We start from the raw sequence: 21,003 nt of genomic DNA, 5'->3' as shown, positions 1-21,003 counted from the left end.
TGTAGTGGTCTGAGAGGGTCATTAACCAGTGTGGCAGCTACATTCAAATGTAAGGTGTGCACAGAGGGAGCTGCAGATGGAGGAAATGTTGAGTTGGATCTTGGAGATGGCGTGAAGCTGGAAGGTGTGAAAACATTTTGCTACCTCGGAGACATGCTGAATGGAGAAGGTGGATCAGACTCGGCAACGGTTGCTCGAGTGAGATGTGCATGGAAGACGTTTCGGGAACTTGGTGGCATGCTGATGATGAGGAGAGTGTCGTTGAAGCTGAAGGGAAAGGTGTATGCTGCATGTGTGAGAAGTGTTATGATTTATGGGAGCGAGACATGGGTAATAAACGTAGAGCAGCAACGAAGGTTGGAAAGGGTGGAAATGCGAATGGTTCGGTGGATGTGTGGAGTATCGTTGAGAGAGAGGAAGACAAATGATGAATTGCGAAAGATGATGGGAATAGAGCCTGTGATTGATGCTGTGAAGAGGAACAGGTTGAGATGGTTTGGTCATGTGTTGAGGAAGGATGAAAGTGACTGGTTGAGAAGAGTGATGGAAATGAATGTAGAAGGAAGCAGAGGACGGGGAAGACCGAAAAAGACTTGGCTAAAGATGGTGGAAGAAGAAATGCGGGCAAGGGGGTTAACAAGGAGAGATGCAGAAAATAGGGCAAAATGGAGAAGATTGTCATGGGGACCGCAAGGCTAACCCCTGCTCTAGCAGGGAAAATGGCCTTTAAAATGCATGTTGTTGTTGTTGTACACAGATTGAATCAGATGGGGTACATTGTAACATGAAATCACTATATTTTACCTAATCATGTATATCTTATAACAGCTTCACACGAATAATATTCAAATCAGGTATGTGTTTTATACTACTAAACTAAGAATAAAATAAAAATAAAAAAAACTAAGAATAACATCCACAATGGCTTTCAGGTTAATATAATTCAAAAATTAAACTCATGCAGTTATTTTAACACTACTCAAAGAAAATAAATGCATTATTAGTTGAGTGTATATAAGTAAAATCACAAACAGGAATATCTAATTCCCAACAAATCTTGCAAACAGCAAACTATGCATAATGTATTATTATCATAGTCCTCCCCACTTTTTTCTTTTAATAGTGTAACTTATGGTGATAGGAGTTCACTAGCTCGTAAAACGGACACAATTCACAATGGTTTGTTATGCCCTTATCTTAGCTCTACTGTATTCATTTGCAACATTACTTGATTCAATCTTTTAATCTCAACATTTATGTCGCCATAAAAGTCTTCCTCTTGTGGTGCCACATTTATTTCCTCATTTGTGGCTGTTTCATGCACTATCATAGTGTTATTTGTTATCTTATTCAAACCCACCGTCACTAAGGCTTTTAAGCAAGCCACCACTAAAACTATTGCCAATATAACTACTAATCCAACAAACAAGTATTGGAGTATCTTAGCTGCCACTCCTCCGAATGTGTTTTCCAACCATGCAAAGGCACCCCCTTTCACATAATCGTGATATCTTGCTCCCTCTTGTCTTATTGTATCGGCTATGTTATAAACGTCTCCCGAATTATCAGGTATATATGTACAACAATCTGTACCAATCACTGCGCATGTACCTCCTTTTTCCGCTAACAGCATATCTAATGCCATACGATTTTGTAATGCCATGGTTCTTGTTGCTGCCAGCTCACTTGTAAGTTGTGTCAATCCACCAGCTGTTTTATTTGCCAATGTTTCTATAGCCAATGCCATTTGCCGTAGTTCATGTCCTGCCTTCCAGGTTCCATAAAATGGAAATACTACCATTCCAATCCATTCTCCCATACTAACCGTTCTTTTTTGCCTAGAATGCAGGATACGCATTGGTGACTTTGTTAACAAGCGCATGTGTGGAAGTACAAAACCAAGAAAGCATGATCCTGACCATGTCAGTGGGAGATACGCATACGCCTTGTGTCCACATATAAAATATGTATTATTATAGGTCCATGTAGTATCTGTTGTCTAAGTTCCTTCCCAATACAAAGATATCATCTTTAAGCTAGTGTCCCTTACTGGGACAAGCAATCTCATATAGCCCCACTCGTAACTATAATGGTGGCAGGTGGAGTGTCCCATAAACTTATTATTCTCTGTGGTTCGATGTCGGATGAAATATAGGGGCCCTTTCATTTGTTGTTGAATAGTTACGGAAGGGGGCATAACTTCATTATCATATTTAGGCCTATAACTGTCTGCAAATTCTTCGCATTCATATCCCCCTTTCTCCCAACCAACGTCCCCTAGCATCATCGCCATTGGTAAATCAGGTTTTGTTGCTACCAACCTCTTTGGGAAGCGACTACATAATTCATCCCAACCAAAAGGAACTGCCTCCAATGGTACTCCGTTCTCACTAGAATGTGGCATTTGTGTGCATATCCAACAATTACTTTCATTTGCTATATCAGCCCTTGGGTGGGCTAAATGTAAAAAAGTATTTATCCCGTGTAATCCATCGGGTTCTAAAGGTGTGTCCCTATCTTCCATCAAACTTCTCCTTTGTTTATGTCGTACCGCATAATCATATATCTGTATGTCGGCCACCAATGTTGCGTTTTGTTCTCTCATTACCCCGAAGTAATGCATGCAACACAGAGTCCCCACTACTAGATAACTCATTCCTAGGATGAATATCACCATTTTCAAGGAGTATCCGAAGTAGAAGTCTCTGTTTTCCCCTGATTTGTGCGGGCTGCACAGGATAACTGCGGGCTGCACAGCTCAAGCAATGGGGCGGGAGAGGGTGGGAGGGAGACAGTCCCTCAATGGTGAAGAATCACTTAAGAAATGAAATAATTCTCATTTCCGAATCCACAGTTAGATCTTCACAAAATCTGAATCGAATGGTCCTCGTTCGACACCCAACCGGTCCACGAGGTTTCGTCCAAATCCGTCCACAACTTTTTGAGATATTTCGTTCACAAATGAATGGACAAAGAGACAGGGGTGAAAACATAACCTCCTCTCCACCTCTTGTGGCAGAGGTAAAAGTGAATAACTGAGGAGGGGGAGAGACAGAGAGAGAGAGAAGAGGAGAGAGAGAAAGAAGAGGAGAAGAATGGATGGTGGTCTCTTTTACGTACACAAAAAGCCACACATTTCATGATCAAATTCGTATCGTTATTTATCGGAAAAAAAGTTGTTCTTTATTGCTAGAAATCGCAAACCCTCGCATCCTCGTTGAGAGAAAAAAATCGCCATTCTGTCCATATTAAAATGTATGTAAAAAAATTTAGCAAGTCCTTTTTATATCGTTCTGTAAAGGCTTACCTTCGACCTGGAATGGTCTCCTCGTTGGCCTTCACAGTGCATATCCTCGTCGGGCCACCATCTCTTGTAGAATGCCTAATCCCTACGACTAGAACTCCAATAAAGAAACTCCAAACTTGGTACTCACGCAGGGTTTTATTAAAACTTTAGAGGGTGGGGCATAAACGAACTAATTCAAGATAATTACTATACTAAGAAATGAACTGAACTTTAACGAAGCCTCGTTCTGCCGGTCGTGGCATGGCACCACCGTCTTCTTCTGTGCGCAGCTCTTCTCCTCCGTGGTCAGCGCTGCCTTTCCCTCGAAGTCCCTTTTCTTATATCATAAATGCTTAGTTCCTTATATGAGCATGGAATTCAGGACTCCACACAGACTCTCCGGCTCAGACAGTGAGACACTCTGGTTTCTATCTTGGAGAATTCTAAGAGCCTTTTTAGACAGTGTTGTTATCTGTTAAAATGATAAAGCACCTTTATCTGTTCACTGTAGGTCACTCCCTCTTGGCCTATCTGGAACAGGCCTGCACTTAGGTTTCAGTTTTCCCACAGAGTTACACAGGAAAACACATTTTGGAAAAGAAGTATATGAGAACAAATATATGAAAACATATATCCTGGTATTCTCCCACACTGCTCTCGCACCTTCTTGCCATGTGATGATCATAACTTGAAATGTCTGCACAACTGATTTAGGAGAAAGCATGATGGGCAGACAGAGCTGGTCACAATATACTCCCCATTTTTTAAATCGAAGGGAAAACTACCCAGAGAGTCGAGAGTAAAACCTGTCAAAATTACAGAAAATAGTTTTCTTTATTACCTCCGCCACCAAAGGTGTATGGAGGTTATGTTTTCACCCCCATCTTTGTCCGTTTTTTACTTGGCAAAAAAAACAAAAAACATTTTTGCAAGTATGTTGATCACTCCGGGTTGTGTGTGTGTTTGTTTGTGTGTGTGTTTGTCTGTCCGCTCACTTACACTTGCCTACAGGTCACAATTTTAAACCGATCTTCACGAAACTTTACCAAATGGTAGAGTTCGTGGTCCGACAAAATCCTATATATTTTTGGAGTCAAAAGGTCAAAAGGTCAACATAGGCCAAAGTTCAACCACTTTTTTCAAATTTCTAAAATCCTCAATTTTCATCCAATTGACTTGAAATTTGAATTGGATTTACATATCGGCTTACTGAATTAAACCACCAACTATTTTTGAGATCAGCGTGGGCCAAAAGGTCAACCACTTTTTTTTAAATTTCTAAAATCCTCAATTTGCATCTGATTCACTTGAAATTTGAATGGGATTTATGTATCAGCAAACTGAATTCAACCACCAACTATTTTTGAGATCACCATTGGCCAACAGAGCAACATAGGCCAAAAGTCAACAACAATTTCAAATTTCTAAAATCCTCAATTTTCATACGATTCACTTGAAATTTGAATGGGATATACACATCAGTTAATTTGCTCACCAAATCTATTCATTCCAAAAAAAAATTCCATCTCTTACAGTTACAGTGCCTCTTTCATACATTCCCTAAACTCTCCAGAACTCCACCCATCCTTCAGCGTCCTCAAACGTATTTTTGACTCGAATGTCTCAAGAAACTCATTTTGCAAGAAATGTTCGTTTCCCATTAATCATACACTTTTCAAAATCCAATCTCACCCCTCCCCTCCAAATCTTCCCCATCACCCCTTCCCTCCAAAACTTCCCCATCACCCCTTCCCTCAAAAACTTCCCCATCACCCCTCCCCTTCAAAACTTGCCCATCACCCCTCCCCTCCAAATCCACCCCCTTGGCCCTCCCCTCCAAATCTTCCCCATCACCCATTTCTTTCAAATATTCCCCCTTGCCCCTCCCCTCCAAATCTTCCCCATCACCCATCCCTTTCAAATCTTCCCCCTTGCCCCTCCCTCCAAATCTTCCCCATCACCCATCCCTTTCAGATCTCCCCCCCTTGCCCCTTCCCTCCTAAACTCCTCCCACACCCCTCCCCTCCGAGACTCTCCCTCACTCCTCCCCTCCTAGACTCCCCTCTCACCCCTCCTCCTCAAAGCATCCTCCCCGCTTCTTCCCCCTTCCAACTTTCACCTTCATCTCCCTCAACCTTCTGCCTCACTCTTCCCCCTCCTCAAATAACACCTCACTGTACCTCACCCAATCACCATCAAGCCTTTTGTCTGCCCCCTTTCTTCCCTTTCTCCAAGCTATTCTGAAATCTCTGACACACCTTCAACAGCTCTCCCTACCTCTTCCTCCCCTTCCACATCTTACTCTACCTACCGCTCCCCCCCCCCCCCCCCCCCGTACTGTATCCGATGCTCCCCCTTCCTCTTCTTCAACAGTATGGACCTCAAACATCCGGGGCCTTCGCTCAAACTTGACTGATCTCTCCATACAGGTTGCTTCTGACAAACCAGACATGATCTGCTTAACAGAAACTTTCGTCCTTCATGATGTGGATGATTCCTTGGTATCTCTCCCAGGTTACTCCCTACTCCGGTATGATAGACCTGAGCCTCGTCCTGGAGGTGGGGTTGCTATCTTTATAAAAAAAACTCTTCCTCACTCGCCCTGCACTGTCCTCTCTCCACCTCACCCCCAGGAATACCTTTGGCTACGGCTTCCCCTTCGCTCCCACCTTTTGTTCATATGTGTGTTGTACCGTCCACCAAACAGTGATGACTCCATCTACATCTCGCTGTCTGATAATATGGACCAACTTCTATCTACCCATCCCAACTCTCTCTTCCTCAAATATGGTGATTTCAATTGTCACCATGCCAGTTGGCTGGGTGTGGGTACCTCTCTCACCAGCCATGGCTCTTCAGCAAAGGACTTCTGTGACTCACTGGGACTGACACAATCTGTCAATTTCCCGACCCGGATCTCAGTCAACGGAGCATCTTCTCTTCTGGACTTGGTTATGACTAACTTCCCTGAAAATGTCTGCTGCTTTTCTTCTGCTCCAATCGGCTCATCTGATCATGTGCTTGTTAAAGTGGACATCTCTCTGACCATTCTCAGAGAGCCTCCTCAGCGTCGACGAGTCTGGCATTTCACTCAGGCCAACTGGCACGGTCTTCAAGCAGCCACCAATCATCTGGACTGGTCTCCCATCTCTACTGCCTCTGACAAAACTCATCCTGGGAATTCTTCCAAAGTAAATTGCTCTCTCTCATGCACAGATTTATCCCATCTCGTCTTCAGTTGTCATACCCTTCCTCCCATCCATGGTACAGGGAATCTTGTGGTGAGGCTATTGCCCAGAAACAACTTGCTTTCGTCTCCTGGAAAGCAAATCCAACGGAAGGAAATCTCATTTCCTTTCACAAAGCCCGAAACAAGTGTGTGTCCACCCTCAGGAGAGCCAGGAAACAATATCTCTCCATTCTCAGGACAGAACTCTCTTATCTGCCTCCCTCTTCCAAATCCTGGTGGCGTCTGGTCAAATCTGTTTCTGGTGTTTGTTCCCCCTCCATCCCCTCCCTCACCTCAAACGGCTTAATGGCTGACTCCGCACGTGAAAAATCTGAATGCCTCAACTCTGTGTTAGCCTCTACATCTTGTGTCCCAAACCCATCCCTCTCTGTACCCACCGTACCCAGTCGTACCCAGCTGCTCCTGGACTCTGTGTCCTTTCCTCCTGACAAGGTGGAAAAGTTTCTGTCAACCCTCGACTCTGATTCTGCAACTGGACCTGACGGCATCAGCCCACGGGTCCTAAAATCCTGTTCTTCCGCTCTTTCACTCCCTCACTCTGTTCTCTTCACCCTCTCTTTTGCTCAAGGTCATCTGCCATCTGCTTGGAAATCTGCCAACATCACCGCTTTGCACAAAAAAGGTGCAAAAACAGATCCCAGCAACTACAGACCAATCAGCCTTCTCCCAATTATCAGCAAAGTCATGGAATCCATCATTGCTTCAGATATGAAATCTTTCCTCTTCTCCAATGGCTTGATCTCTGATCATCAATTTGGTTTCAGACCAGGTCACTCTACTCTGGACATGCTGCTTCTGCTTTCTCAACAATGGATGGAGATCCTCAATGCCAAACAGGAAATTAGAGCTGTCTCCCTCGACATATCACGTGCCTTCGATACTGTCTGGCACCCCGCTCTGCTCACCAAACTCTCCTCTTTTGGTATCCATGGAAATCTCCACGCATGGCTGGCGGACTTCCTCTCTAGTCGTAGTCAACGTGTGGCCCTGAAAGGGTTTCTCTCATCTCCTCTTCCTGTTCAGGCTGGAGTTCCCCAAGGCAGTGTTCTGGGCCCTGTGCTTTTTCTGGTCTTCATCAATGATCTCTCTGACTCTCTTGAAAATCCTCTCTATCTCTTTGCTGATGACTCTACTCTCTGTCGCTCCATTCTTCATCCCTCAGATCGGCAGTCTGCAGCCTCCTCACTCTCTGCACACCTGGACAAAATCACAGACTGGGCAAACAAGTGGAACATGTCTTTCCATCCTGACAAATCTCACACTCTTACGATGTCTCTCCGAAAAGACCGACTGGACAACCCTCCCATCCACTTTCTGAATAATCCTCTCCAAGAAGTTCTGTCACTCAAGCTTTTGGGTCTCAGTATCTGCCATGATCTTTCCTGGGAAAACCACATTTCAAATCTGGCCTCCAAAGCCAGTCGCCGACTGGGCATCCTCCGTCGTGCGAAGTCCTTCCTTGGCACACCTGAGCTCCTCACCACATACAAGGCTTTCATCCGCAGCTCAATGGAATACTGCTCTCCCCTCTGGACTGGTGCTCCTGCCTCCTCACACCTAGCTCGTCTTCGCGCTGTTGAAACCAAAGCATTCAGAATCATTGGAATCTCCCGCGATGAAGCTAACTCCAAGGGCCTCTCACTCACTCACCGCAGGCAGGTTGGTGGTCTTTCAGTCTTCTACCGACTCCTCTCTGGCCTTGGCCCCCCGCTCTCTCTGGGCTCTGTCCCGCAAATATTCCTACAGGTCGCACAATATCTGCCTGCAACCCTCTTATGGTTAAACTGCCAAAATCAAGACTCTCTGCTCACCTTCACTCCTTCATTCCTCTTTTCTCCCGCCTCTGGAACAAACTCCCTCACTCTCTTCAATCCCACTCCACCCTCCAGGTCTTTAAAACAGCTGTTCACCACCATCTCTTATCTTCCCCCATCCAAAACCTTGATCTTTTCTACCCCCGCTAATTTCACCCCAATTCTACCTTTTTGAACTACCAACTTCTGTCCTGGAAGTCCTTGGTGTCCTTGTGTTTTATACTTCTCCCACCCCCCCACCCCTCCCCCCTTCTCACGCCTCCTCCCCCCAAGCCCTCTCCCTCCTACACATCTCCCTGCTCTTAAATGTGTGCTCTCAAGTGTTTGTGTGCTTCCTCTTCTCTTGTCTTCCGCTCCCTCTTTTTATATATTTTGTTTGTCTGGTTGATTTGTTTGTGAAGTAAATGTCAGCTCTTTCACGAGCCTCGATTCAGTATACAAAACAAAAAAAAACAAAAAAAAAACTGAATTCAACCAACAACTATTTTTGAGATCAGCATAGGCCAAAAGGTCAACCGCTTTCTTCAAATTACTAAAATCCTCAATTTTTATCCGATTGACTTGAAATATGAATAGGATTTTCATATCAGCTAACTTAATTAAACCACCAATTATTTAAGAGGTCAAAAGGATGCTCTACTGAGTGCCATTCTGCTTTGTTCCCTTTTGCCAATGGCAGAATAATCACATTAAATGTGATTCTGTATTGTGATTTTCTGGTCTACTCTGGGATACAAAAGGTAAACTGTTCATAAGGCGGAGGTGTGCTCTCTACTGAGTGCCGATCTAGTTTTAATTAGAAACGCGATCCTCCAAGGAGCATAGTCAAGTCCTCCATGAGGAAAACTTGGTAAACTTTCCATATGACTCTACATTTTGTTATATTTGCAGCAGAATGAGCCAAAGAAATCGGAGAGTGCCTTTTTATCACAACTGCAAAACTTCCGATACTACTTCCAACATCCTTGGTCGAGACTTTCTTTGGCCTACCTCGTCATCTTCCTGAACTTCGTCATGTTTGCCGAGGATCCCGTGTCGCACAGCCAGACCGAGGCTAAAGTGGCCGTCATTGGGAACTGTTTTTCATTCGTGTTGAATCGCTATCCTGGACCGTTGTGGAGCCTCCTAAAGGTGGCCCTCTGGCTGTCGGCCATTGCCGGAGGCATGATCGTCGGCAAGATGCTCATACACCGGGCCCTCTTTGGTACGTACCATCACGATACCCCTCCCAGGTGGTTACTATGTCAGAGAGTGCAGTGTAAAATGTGCACACGAGGGGGCACTCAAACACAGGCTCGAGGTTTTCAGCACCGTGGACAGCGCACAGCAGTGATTTGTTCGTCGTGCTCGTTATTTCTATGTTTTATCCACTTAACTCTGGAATTTTCATTTTCTTCCTGTTGGTCACGACTTGACCTGTTTCACAAATTGGAATAGTCTTGTGCAACAATTATGATTTAACTCCTGAAAATGACATTAATATTCAATTTTTGAATAGTAAGTGATTTTAACCCTTTGGTTAGATTACCTTTCAACCTCTAATTTGACCCACTTGGTTCGAGCTTCTGTGTGGTGCAGTACCGTCGGTGGTGTAATATCATGGAGTACAGTACTTTGTTAAGCCGACTGTCCTGTTTATTTATTTATTTATTTATTTTTTCCAGGAGATTGAGGCTCATGGAGGAGCTGGCCCTCCCAATATACCTTGACCAGATTCTATATGCGGCCTGTATGGATCGAGCTTGGGGCTGGCCACCTTGTCTTGTAAAAATGTCACATAAATTAACCTTTTTATAATGCAGCTGCTGTAAATATTCATGAGTCCTGAGCAATAGCTCCATGGTAAAAAGTCAGAGTTTTTGTTGCAACGAACATTGCGCCATCGCTTACTCGGTTAATTCGTGAATTTGTTTGTTTCAAGGAAACCTTCTTCATCTGAAAATGTTCCATAAAGACCACGGCTCATGGATGGTCATGCTCTTCACGTCCATCCTGTTCCTCTTCTTCTTCTCGCATGTGTATAACCTTCTGTTGACCTTCTCTGATAACATGAGGTATGGAATTACCCAAGGGATGATTTTGGAGGTGGGGGGTAAGGAGTCTGTATGTGGTAGTCTTCTTCTTTATCCTGATATTCCGTGCTTACAACCTTGGAATTCTTCATTGGACACATGGAATAATTTGGCCTTTATAATAATAACTACAATAAATAAATGTTTTATTGTTATGCCTTATTGGCATTACCCCTTTCCCCCCTCTTCAAGCCCAGGCCTATGTCACCCTATGGAATTATTATTAAGGCCAAATTATTCCATGTGTCCAATGAGGAATTCCAAGGTTGGGTGGTCTAGCTGTTTGGATCTGTATTTGATTCCTGTTGAATTTGAATCTGACTATGAAACTGCAATTTTGGAACGAGCATGATGCAGCTGCACTCAGCCTCTAATGGAGGAATGGTAGCAAACATTCCCAGGTGTCATCCTCCATCGTGTCGAATTGATTGTATGTCGTGCTGCTCCCCTCATTTGTGTCCGAGATTACCTGGGATGCTATGTATTCTATAATATTTTGGCCATCGACTCTCTCAAATATACCACTGTATACAAACCTAAATTGATATTTTAGATCACATCGGTAGGGTCAAAGAACTGGGAGTGAAATTCGTTGATGAGAGTGCATGAGAGGTATGCGGAACACAGCCTCGATTATCAGAGCCAAGTATAATTGCTGGGCATTTCTCAGCGGGAATTCTTAGCCTCAAGTCAAATTACATACCTGTATATCCTGCAGTCAACGTCTGAGCTGCCAGAGGCCTTATTTAGTGCCCCAATCTTAGCAGGTTTCACATCCATTCCTACAAAGTGACCTCTTGGTGCTCTCCATCTTTGTCTTGGCCTGTGACTTGCCGCATTGGGCCACGCTCGCCCGAGGCCATGGTGGAAGGATTTATTCATTGGATGCGGAATGTGCAGGGAGAGTTGCGGAAAAGTAAGGATTGGGGCTGGGGAGTTGCGGAGGGGGTAGGGGCAGCGGATGAGCAAGTGGGAAGGCTTTGGGCTACGGATCCGTGGATGGATTCTGTGTGTGGGAGGAAAAGGTTCACGTGGGATACCTATTTGGCTTTCTGCACATCGGATTGTTATGGTGTGGGTTGACTTCGCCAGGTGCTGGCAAGAGGTTATTTTATACGATCGTAAAAATGGTTTGGGGAGGGATCACTAAATGAGACCTCTCCACATGTCTTTCCCAGGAAATAACCTCCATGGAGAAGAGGTAAATTGGCACAGGTTGGGTGAGAGCAATTGGGGAGACGTTCGGTTGTCAAGCAACCTCAGGAACAGCTTGGTAACAGTATAGCTTGAAAATCAGCCAACATTAGCGCTTCAGATAAAAAGGTGCAAAAACAGATCCTTGCAACTACAGACCGATCAGTCTGCTCCCAATTAATCAGCAAAGTCATGGAATCGATCATCGCTTCTTTTTTTTTCTTTCTTTTTTTTTTGTATACAGGATCGAGGCTCGTGAAAGAGCCTCAAGAGTGTGACATCAAATCTTCTGACATCAAATCTTTCCTCTTCTCCAATGGCTTGATCTCGGATGATCAATTTGGATTCAGACAGGTCATTCTGCTCTGCACATGTTGCTTCTGCTGTCTCAACAATGGATGGAGGTCCTTAATGCCAAACAGGAAATCACAGCTGTCTCCCTCGACATATCACGTGCCTTCGATACGGTCTGGCACCCAGCTCTGCTCACCAAACTCTCCTCCTATGGTATCCATGGAAATCTCCATGCATGGCTTGCGGACTTCCTCTCTAGTCGTAGGCAACGTGTGGCCCTGAATGGGTTTCTCTCATCTCCTCTTCCTGTTCAGGCTGGAGTTCCCCAAGGCAGTGTTCTGGGCCCTGTGCTTTTTCTGGTCTTCATCAATGATCTCTCCGACTCTCTGGAAAATCCTCTCTATGTCTTTGCTGATGACTCCACTATCTGCCGCTCCATTCCTCATCCCTCAGATCGGCAGTCTGCAGCCTCCTCACTCTCTGCAGCCCTGGACAAAATTATAGACTGGTCAAACAAGTGGAACATGTCTTTCAATCCTGCCAAATATCAAACTCTTACGATGTCTCTCCGAAAAGACCGACTGGACAACCCTTCCATCCACTTTCTCAACAATCCTTTCCAAGAAGTTCTGTCACTCAAGCTTTTGGGTCTCACTATCTGCCATGATCTTTCTGGGAAAACCACATTTCGAAGCTGGCCTCCAAAGCCATTCGCCGACTGGGCATCCTCCGTCGTGCAAAGTCCTTCCTTGGCCCACCTGAGCTCCTCACCATATGCAAGGCTTTCATCCGCAGCTCAATGGAATACTGCTCTCCCCTCAGGGCCGATGCTCTTGCCTCAAACCTAGCTCGTCTTCACGCTGTTGAAACCAAAGCGTTCAGAATCATTGGAATCTCCCGCGATGACGCTATCTCCGAGGGCCTTTCACTCACTCACCGCAGGCAGGTTGGTGGTCTTTCTGTCTTCTACCGACTCCTCTCCGGTCTATCTCCCCCAGCTCTCTCTGGGCTGTGTCCCCCAAATATTCCTACAGGTCGCACAAGATCTGCCTGCAACCCTCTTATGGTTAAACTGCCAAAATCAAGACTCTCTGCTCACCTTCACTCCTTCATTCCCCTTTTCCCCTGCCTCTGGAACAAACTCCCTCACTCTCTTCAATCCCACTCCTCCCTCCAGGTCTGTAAAACAGCTGTTCACCACCATCTCTTATCTTCCCCCATCCAAAACTTTGATCTTTTCTACTCCTGTTAATTCACCCCAGATCCACTTTTTTGGAATACCGACTTTTTTCCTGGAAGTCCTAGCAGTGTCCATGTGTTTTTTTGTTTTTTTTACTTCACCCACCCCCCCTACCCAAGTCTCCTCCCCCCAAGCCCTCTCCATCCCATCGATCTCCCGATGTCCCTGCTCTCCATCTTGTCTCCCGCTCCCTTTATCATATGTTTTATGTTTTATGTGTCAGTTTGTCTTTTTGTGATCAATGTTTGCTCCCACACAATCCTCGATCGTGTATACAAAAAAAAAAAAAAAAAAAAAAAAAAACAGAAAAAGAACATAATGTCATTTCAAATAATAATAAAAAGAATAGATAAGCAAAAATTGTGCTTCTGTTGGGAGAATTACATCAGAGACATCTAATTATCAATAAAAGTGCTGCGATAGAATTTTGTCAAACATCTCTTGTTGAAGAAGCAGCACTCAGAACAAATTACAAATTTTGATGATTTAGACGTCGGGCAAGGGGAGCTGGTTCATGGAAATCTTTGTCCAGAATCATTGTATCTGACCCATCCCTCAAGTTGGCAATAATTGGGACCATTAAAGAAGAAGATGAATATAAACCTCTTTGTATCAGGACGATTTGAGTCTGTTTCCTTATTCCGAAAATTTTAAAATATGTTCCATTCACAGTGATATACAGGTCGGTGAGACTGGAAGCCAAGATCTTCACCTTATTTTGCTTAAATTATGTACTTTGCTGGGAATGGTGTGATCCGTTTTGTGGTTAAGTCTTCAAATTTTGATGAAATGGCAAAGAGAACTAGATATCTGCGATCACAAAGCGATCGCTCTTGACTTACCCTTGGCCCACGATCAAACAATGGCATATTTTGTTCGGACAGTCGTATGACCCTGACCTTCAGCATTTATGGACAAAGTGTAAATTAAGAAAATGTGTCACCATTTGCAATCTATCCATAAGATTCAATATCATGAAAATTCTTCAAGTTATGATCAAAAACGTTGTTTTTCGTTAATTAGGTCACAATCCAAAAAATGTAGGTCATGGACGCTAATCAAATATCAGGTGCACAACTTAAATGCAGGTACACTATTATGATGCAACAACATCTGGCAAGGCCAAGCGGCCTTTCATATTCTGCATTGGAAAAATTGGGCGATGAGAGAAAACGTTTTTTTTGTTTTTTTTAAACACCGCCATTTTATCTTGACTTTAACCTGTTGGGGTATGCTGTAAATTGAACGTAAACGCATCTTACTCTAGACTATCTATCAAGGGCAATTTTGTTCCAATCGGACAGACCTCAGTTGAGTTTTGTTGTAAAATGTTTAAATGTCTATAATTGGGTCATGACCTTAAAATTAGGTCAAGGTGAAATAAAAATGTCACTTAAATGTCACTGTCACTTAAATAAAAATGTCACTGCATACTTTTTATTCCCATTGGTGATGCAAAATTTCATTCCAAAAGTCGTTGGATATCGGTAGAAAAACCTAAATGGTGGTTTCGTACTCCTCGGGGTGTAAGACCTTGACCTTTGACCTGGAGGGGTACGATGTAAGTTAAATGTAAAGGCTATCTTCGCCAAATCATTCTGATCAGACAGTGAAGTTATGGTGAAAAATATTAAAATGTCAATAATTAGGTCATGATCTTAAAAAACAGATCAGGGTAAAAAAATTATGTGAACCCCATATACTTTCTCTTCACATTATTGATGCAAAATACAGCTTGGAAATTGGGCGAGCAGGAGGGGGAAAAAAAGTTCTAATTGGTGGATTAGTACTCCTATGGGTCTAAGAAAGTCTGTGGTACCATAAAAAATGTAGGGTACTAAATGTATAAACAAATCCTACAAAAGCTCCATGCCTTCCCCTATTAGACCGAGCGCCAGCGAAATTTGTTCAACCGGAAAGAGACAGAAGGTTTCATTACATGAGGTGGTTGATCGTCCATCACTGACTGAAGGTCGGGATTGCTGCCGGGTCATAGCCTATACCTTAGGCCTACAGGTGACCTTTTCGGGTCACCAAAAATGCACTTATTCAACCCAACAGCGACAAGGAAACTAATTGCACCATGACATTTGGTAGGGACCGTAGTTCACCAAAAGTACTGTGACAGCAATTTTATACTGTACATTTTCGAGAACAGCAGCTTTTTTAATAGGTCACGTGACCACATTTATTCAACCCAAGAGCGACAAGCATCAAACTTGGTTCATATAATGCAATGGTTATTGCCAAACACGAAAATACCAATGACAGCAATTTTCTCCTGTACTTTGACCTTGACAGCAACCTTTGACCTCGACACACCCACAACGCAGATGCTTGTGCAATCCAAATGCGACAAGTATCGAACTTTTTAAAACGCGATCTTTATCTAACTATTCTGCCATCGATTTCCATGCTTCCGCCTTTTTTAACCGATCCCTGTATTCGGCAGTCCAGACATCCCATACATTTTTCGAGTCGCTCCCCGCCCCCCCCCCCCCCCCTAGAACCGCCCCTGCAGGTGTTTCCACTTGTGAGAAACTCGCTCGTGACAGAAATCACGACTGAAGCTGTTTACATGAAAGTCTGAAGGCTTGCTTGGGACTAGACGTGTTATCATGGAGAATGAAGTGAGTGTCTTACTGATTCGCGGACTCGCGATCCTTTTTCTCACGTATGTTTTTCTCGTCTGTGTGTCTGTATTACCTGAAATAACTCATGTCAGTCCATTGTTCGATTGTGGCATGTCCTAACCCTATCGGCACTGAATACAAAGTTCAAGTTTTGTTTGAAATTGGTTTTGTACTTCAAGTAACGACCGAAAGAATGGCAGGTGTGTGTATGGTGTCCCAACAGACTCCACAGGTATTAGATTGTACAGGCTGACCAGCGACTTGGTTGCCACTGTGGTCGTTAAAATGTGAATAGCGGGGGGTGCCTGGATGCCTATGTGAATCCGTCGTGCCTATAGGGCTAATATCAATATTTAAGGATAGTTGGCGCCCCTTTTTCATCTTTTGGCTTTTGTTAGTGTAAAAAGAGCAGTTCGCATGAATAGTCTGCTCGAGAACGACACCAAATTCAGTTTGCGACACCAAATTCAATACGGCCAGTGAGAGTTGAATCGCTTTAGGATATGTACGTCATGTTACAGACGTTGACCAGCGATTGAAATCCGGAAGTAGGTTGCCCGCATCCGGGTCGCTCAAGTGGGTCAAGGTCAAATTAGGCCTACAGGAGAACATATTGCTGTCATTGGTATTTTTGTATTTGAAAATATCTCCATATCGCGTTTTTAAAAGTTCGATACTTGTCGCATTTGGATTGCACAAGCATCTGCGTTGTGGGTGTGTCGAGGTCAAAGGTTGCTGTCAAGGTCAAAGTACAGGAGAAAATTGCTGTCATTGGTATTTTCGTGTTTGGCAATAACCATTGCATTATATGAATCAAGTTTGATGCTTGTCGCTCTTGGGTTGAATAAATGTGGTCATGTGACCTATTAAAAAAGCTGCTGTTCTCGAAAATGTACGGTATAAAATTGCTGTCACGGTACTTTTGGTGAACTACGGTCCCTACCAAATGTCATGGTGCAATTAGTTTCCTTGTCGCTGTTGGGTTGAATAAGTGCATTTTTGGTGACCCGAAAAGGTCACCTGTAGGCCTAAGGTACAGGCTATGACCCGGCAGCAATCCCGACCTTCAGTCAGTGATGGACGATCAACCACCTCATGTAATGAAACCTTCTGTCTCTTTCCGGTTGAACAAATTTCGCTGGCGCTCGGTTTATATCCTATAGGGAGAGGCTTCACGAGAATTCCTAAAGGAATTAAAAACTCCATATAATCATTTGGATTTGATTTCAGTTTTTTTTTTTTTTTTTTTTTTTTTTTTTTTTGTATACAAGATCGAGGCTCGTGAAAGAGCTAACAATAATCACAAAAAAGACAAACCGACACACAAAACACAAAAAAACAAGGGGAGCGGCAGACAAGATGGGGAGAGAGGGGGAAGGACACAAACACAACATTTGAGAGCAGGGACATCGGGAGGACTTGGGGGGAAGTGGGAGAGGAATAAAACATATGAACGCTGCAAGGACTCTGGGGTGAATTACCGGGGGTAGAAAAGATCAAGGTTTTCGATGGGGGAAGATAAGAGATGGTGGTGAACAGCTGTTTTAAAGACCTGGAGGGAGGAGTGGGATTGAAGGGAGTGGGGGAGTTTGTTCCAGAGGCGGGAGAAAAGGGGAATGAAAGAGTGAAGGTGAGCAGAGAGCCTAGACTTTGGCAGTTTAACCATAAGAGGGTTGCAGGCAGATCTTGTGCGACCTGAAGGAATATTTGGGGGACAGAGCACAGAGAGAGCTGGGGGAGCAAGTTCATATAAATAAGTGGGTTCTTTGTGTGTGTGTGTGTGTGTGTTTGTGTGTGTGTGTGTGTGTGTGTGTGTGTGTGTATGTACATAGATGCATTCAAGGAACTTTTAGTAAAAGCAAAGCACCCACATCCCCACAGCAAAGAAACTAAGATTTCCTGGCTTCATAAATGCACAGCAAAAAATTCATCATTCCCAAACATGTATTAAAAGGAAACAAATTCCGCAGTTCCAGCACCGGACAAAAGTTCCCCATCACCTCTTATATGGACTGTAAATCTGCATGTGTCATACACCTAATCACTTGTCAAAAATGTACCAAACAACATGATGGAAAAACTGAGAACACACACTACACACGCTTTAAGAACACACGGGCAGAGATTAGAAACTTCAACAATCCTATTCTTTGTGGCAGCATCTCGGAATGCTGATCTAATGCTCCATCTTGAAGCTGGAGAAACACCGAGCAATCTGTTCTTTGCAATGGATCGGATCAAGTACAAGTGACTCTGGGCCTAATACATCACCGACATGTATGACCTGAGAACCGATACCCTGAGACCTGGAGAGAACGTGGAGCAGGCAACATATCGGTCACCAAAAATGACATTCCTTTTGTATCCATTGGTGCATACCATGCGTGCGAACATCTGAACAGACTGATGAAGGTTCACTATGGACTTGTTGGCATCTCCAACAATGCCAATGCCAGGCAGAGATTCTTCATGGCTACAACAGAACTTTCAAGCATGTCTCGAGTTCCAGAGTCAGTTTAGCATGGAAGATGATAAGATCATAGAGCATCATGACCTTGGACCAAGTGCAGTCAACAGGAAGCATGACGCAGTAGACAACATCAAGGAGGCCATACTTTGTAATGGCAATCCATTTGTTACTGAAGGGCACAGGCTGCACAATCTGATCACCCATGACTACATTCCGGATGAGCATGTACCACAGATCTTGAACGTTGATGTCACTGGTCATAAGCTCTATAAAGACTACGTGTCAGAGGGAATCAATGGGGATGTCAGATTATGGGCACCTGTGAAGAAAGAGAACAGCAAAATGTACATGTCTGCAAACAAGAAAACTGCTGTGAAGCTCCGAGACAATACTGTAGATCTGAAGGAGACCAATGGATCTCTATGGATGGCGTATGGTCCTTGTGAGATCAAGCAGAGACATTGATTGAAAACTACTTGGTTCACTCTGACACCAAGGGCACCGTTTACCCCAGATGGTACAATGCTGCAATGCACAGGCAAGTCAAAGTTTATCCACCATCTCGAGAAGTTGGGAACAGCTGAAGCATCCCAGGAAGATCAGCAACAGATCCAAGTGCACCAAGATGCAATGGACACAGAAACCAGAGACTCCACATCTGATGAAGATCCAATCGCAGTCGGACAATTGCACTCGTGGATGGTATGTGCTTGAGCAGAAACTGATGCAGAAGCCTGCAACAATGGTGACGGTGAAAGATCTCGGTGGATGCTTCATTGCTTCAATGACAGGCTGATGTCTCTAATGAGAGACTGTGATGAGATCATTCTCGTGTTTGATACCTACAGGGATTCTCTGAAGAGTATCATAAGGTAGAAAAGGAGACGGAAAGCAGGGGTGGATCCAGGGGGGGGGGTGCAGGGGGTGCGCACCCCCCCTTCGATCCAGGATGAGGGTGCAGGGGGTGCGAATCTGCTGAACTGTTGGATCAGGGAAGAACGCGAGGAACTGCAAAAACTTCCAAGAATGCACGAAATTCCGTTTCTGACGATCAAATTTTATAATTTCCTGGGGGAGGACCCCCAGACCCCCCCACCCTTTATCCCCCCACCCACCAGCGCTATAGTTTCATGCACCCCCCCCCCCCCCCGTCTTGAAATTCCTGGATCCGCCCCTGGAAAGGAATCGGGCCAGTATCAAATCAAAGATGACACAAACATCAAACACATCTCCATGAGCCGCTACCTTTCGCATGACAAAACAAAGTCTGATCTCAGGAAAATGAAGGGTGCAGCAGCAATACAGTGGACGCGATGGTTTGTTAGGTGGCGTCCACGTTTCAAGAGCGAAAAGTCGTCCTTCTGACAACAAAGCAGAGCCGAAGATGATGAGAGCCAGCAAAATGAAGAGTGAGAAACAGAAAGCGATCTTCTTTTTTCCAAGATCCCACTCCCACTCTGTTTCATGTGCATGTCCAGACCCAGCCACTGTGGACTCTGAGAATGCCTTCGCCTGTGGCATGTCCCGTGATTGGCTGCCCACTGCTTGTGGGAGGTGCCATCCAACGGGCCGTCCCACCCCATGGGGAGGCCCCAATATAAATCGTCTTTACCCCCTCTTCCAACCCCTACGGCTAGTGGTGCACTAGCCAAGAGTTTGTTTAATGTCCTTTTAAAACATGTAGTGCTTTCCTCTGCCTGTTTGTGGCCACAAGTCCTCACCTGGCCCCGCCCGCTAACAAGAGAATTTTACACATACAATGTTGTCCATAACTGGACTGTCCATAAATTACATATGCTGCCTCCTCAGCATCACGTGTAACACTCTGACAGGTCCCTGAAACATGGCAATCTAACCTACTCGAAAGGCATGGACCATACCATTCTTACAACAATATAGCTATGCCCCCACCCCCATTCTACAGAACAATGCATTTTTCAATGAACTTCTATTTCTTTACAATTAACGAACTGAACATTCTTTTATTGATTATTTTGTCTGAAATGATGTCTGAAGTGCACAATGTTGCTGATTTAATTATTGAAGATACTACATGGTTGAGTAATGCAGCACTGGCAACTCAGGTTGGCATGCGGTCCAATCGTATAATATCAAGGTTATGATGTGATGTACTTATTGTATACCGCAGAGTCGAGGTGCATTGGGAGTGCTCTCTTAGCACTGTTTATGGCTTCAATTGTTTATGAGTCAAATCTTTATTTTCCAAGTTTAGAACCGACTCACTCTCACCTTCATGATTCGACTCAGTTGTGAAATACTACCTTAAAATCAAACTAGAAATTGTTTCACTAGCTGGTTTGGAAAATTGGCACATATTATACCAGGCTTGTGTGAAAACGATTCAAACCTCCTTTGGAACATGGCAAGTAAGAAAGTGGCATGATTGTCTCCAGAATCACCCTTCCAACAAAAATGGAAAGCTGATGATCTTATATGCTTATTCCTAAAAAAAACTGTTTATTTATCTTGGAGATTGGCGCATTGGGTATTAGTCACTCATAAGCTTTTTGTACACCGCTCCCTCCCTATTCCAGTATTCCATATTCAGATGCTGCCTGACGTCATCGCCGGGCAACGAAAGGGGCCCGGCGATGGCGTGCGCTGAAAGGGAGAACTCTGTTTTCACTCCGGTTGTTTTCTTGCTTTCTTGTTGTACACCTCTCCTTTCCGAAGCCATCTCCAGACGCTGCATGACGTCATTGCCGGGCACCAAAGGGGGCCTGGCAATG

At 44.3% G+C, this 21,003-nt stretch overlaps 1 protein-coding gene across 7 annotated transcripts in view; it reads left to right on the top strand.

Annotated features, from left to right (window-relative positions):
- Positions 1 to 21,003, top strand: part of TMEM117 (transmembrane protein 117) — a 159,353-nt gene that overhangs the window by 16,953 nt on the left and 121,397 nt on the right. For all 7 annotated transcript variants that reach the window (XM_068124019.2, XM_078782878.1, XM_078782877.1 and 4 more), the window contains 2 exons: positions 9,242 to 9,554; positions 10,272 to 10,404. In XM_068124019.2, coding sequence (XP_067980120.1) covers positions 9,242 to 9,554; positions 10,272 to 10,404 — 446 coding nt within the window. The remainder of the gene's footprint in view (positions 1 to 9,241; positions 9,555 to 10,271; positions 10,405 to 21,003) is intronic.

The sequence above is a fragment of the Myxine glutinosa genome, chromosome 8 (genome assembly GCF_964187855.1).
Source record: "Myxine glutinosa chromosome 8, kmMyxGlut1.1, whole genome shotgun sequence".
Taxonomy (NCBI): domain Eukaryota; kingdom Metazoa; phylum Chordata; class Myxini; order Myxiniformes; family Myxinidae; genus Myxine; species Myxine glutinosa.
Note: the sequence above shows the minus strand (reverse complement) of the source record. Positions and strands in the feature narration are given on the sequence as shown.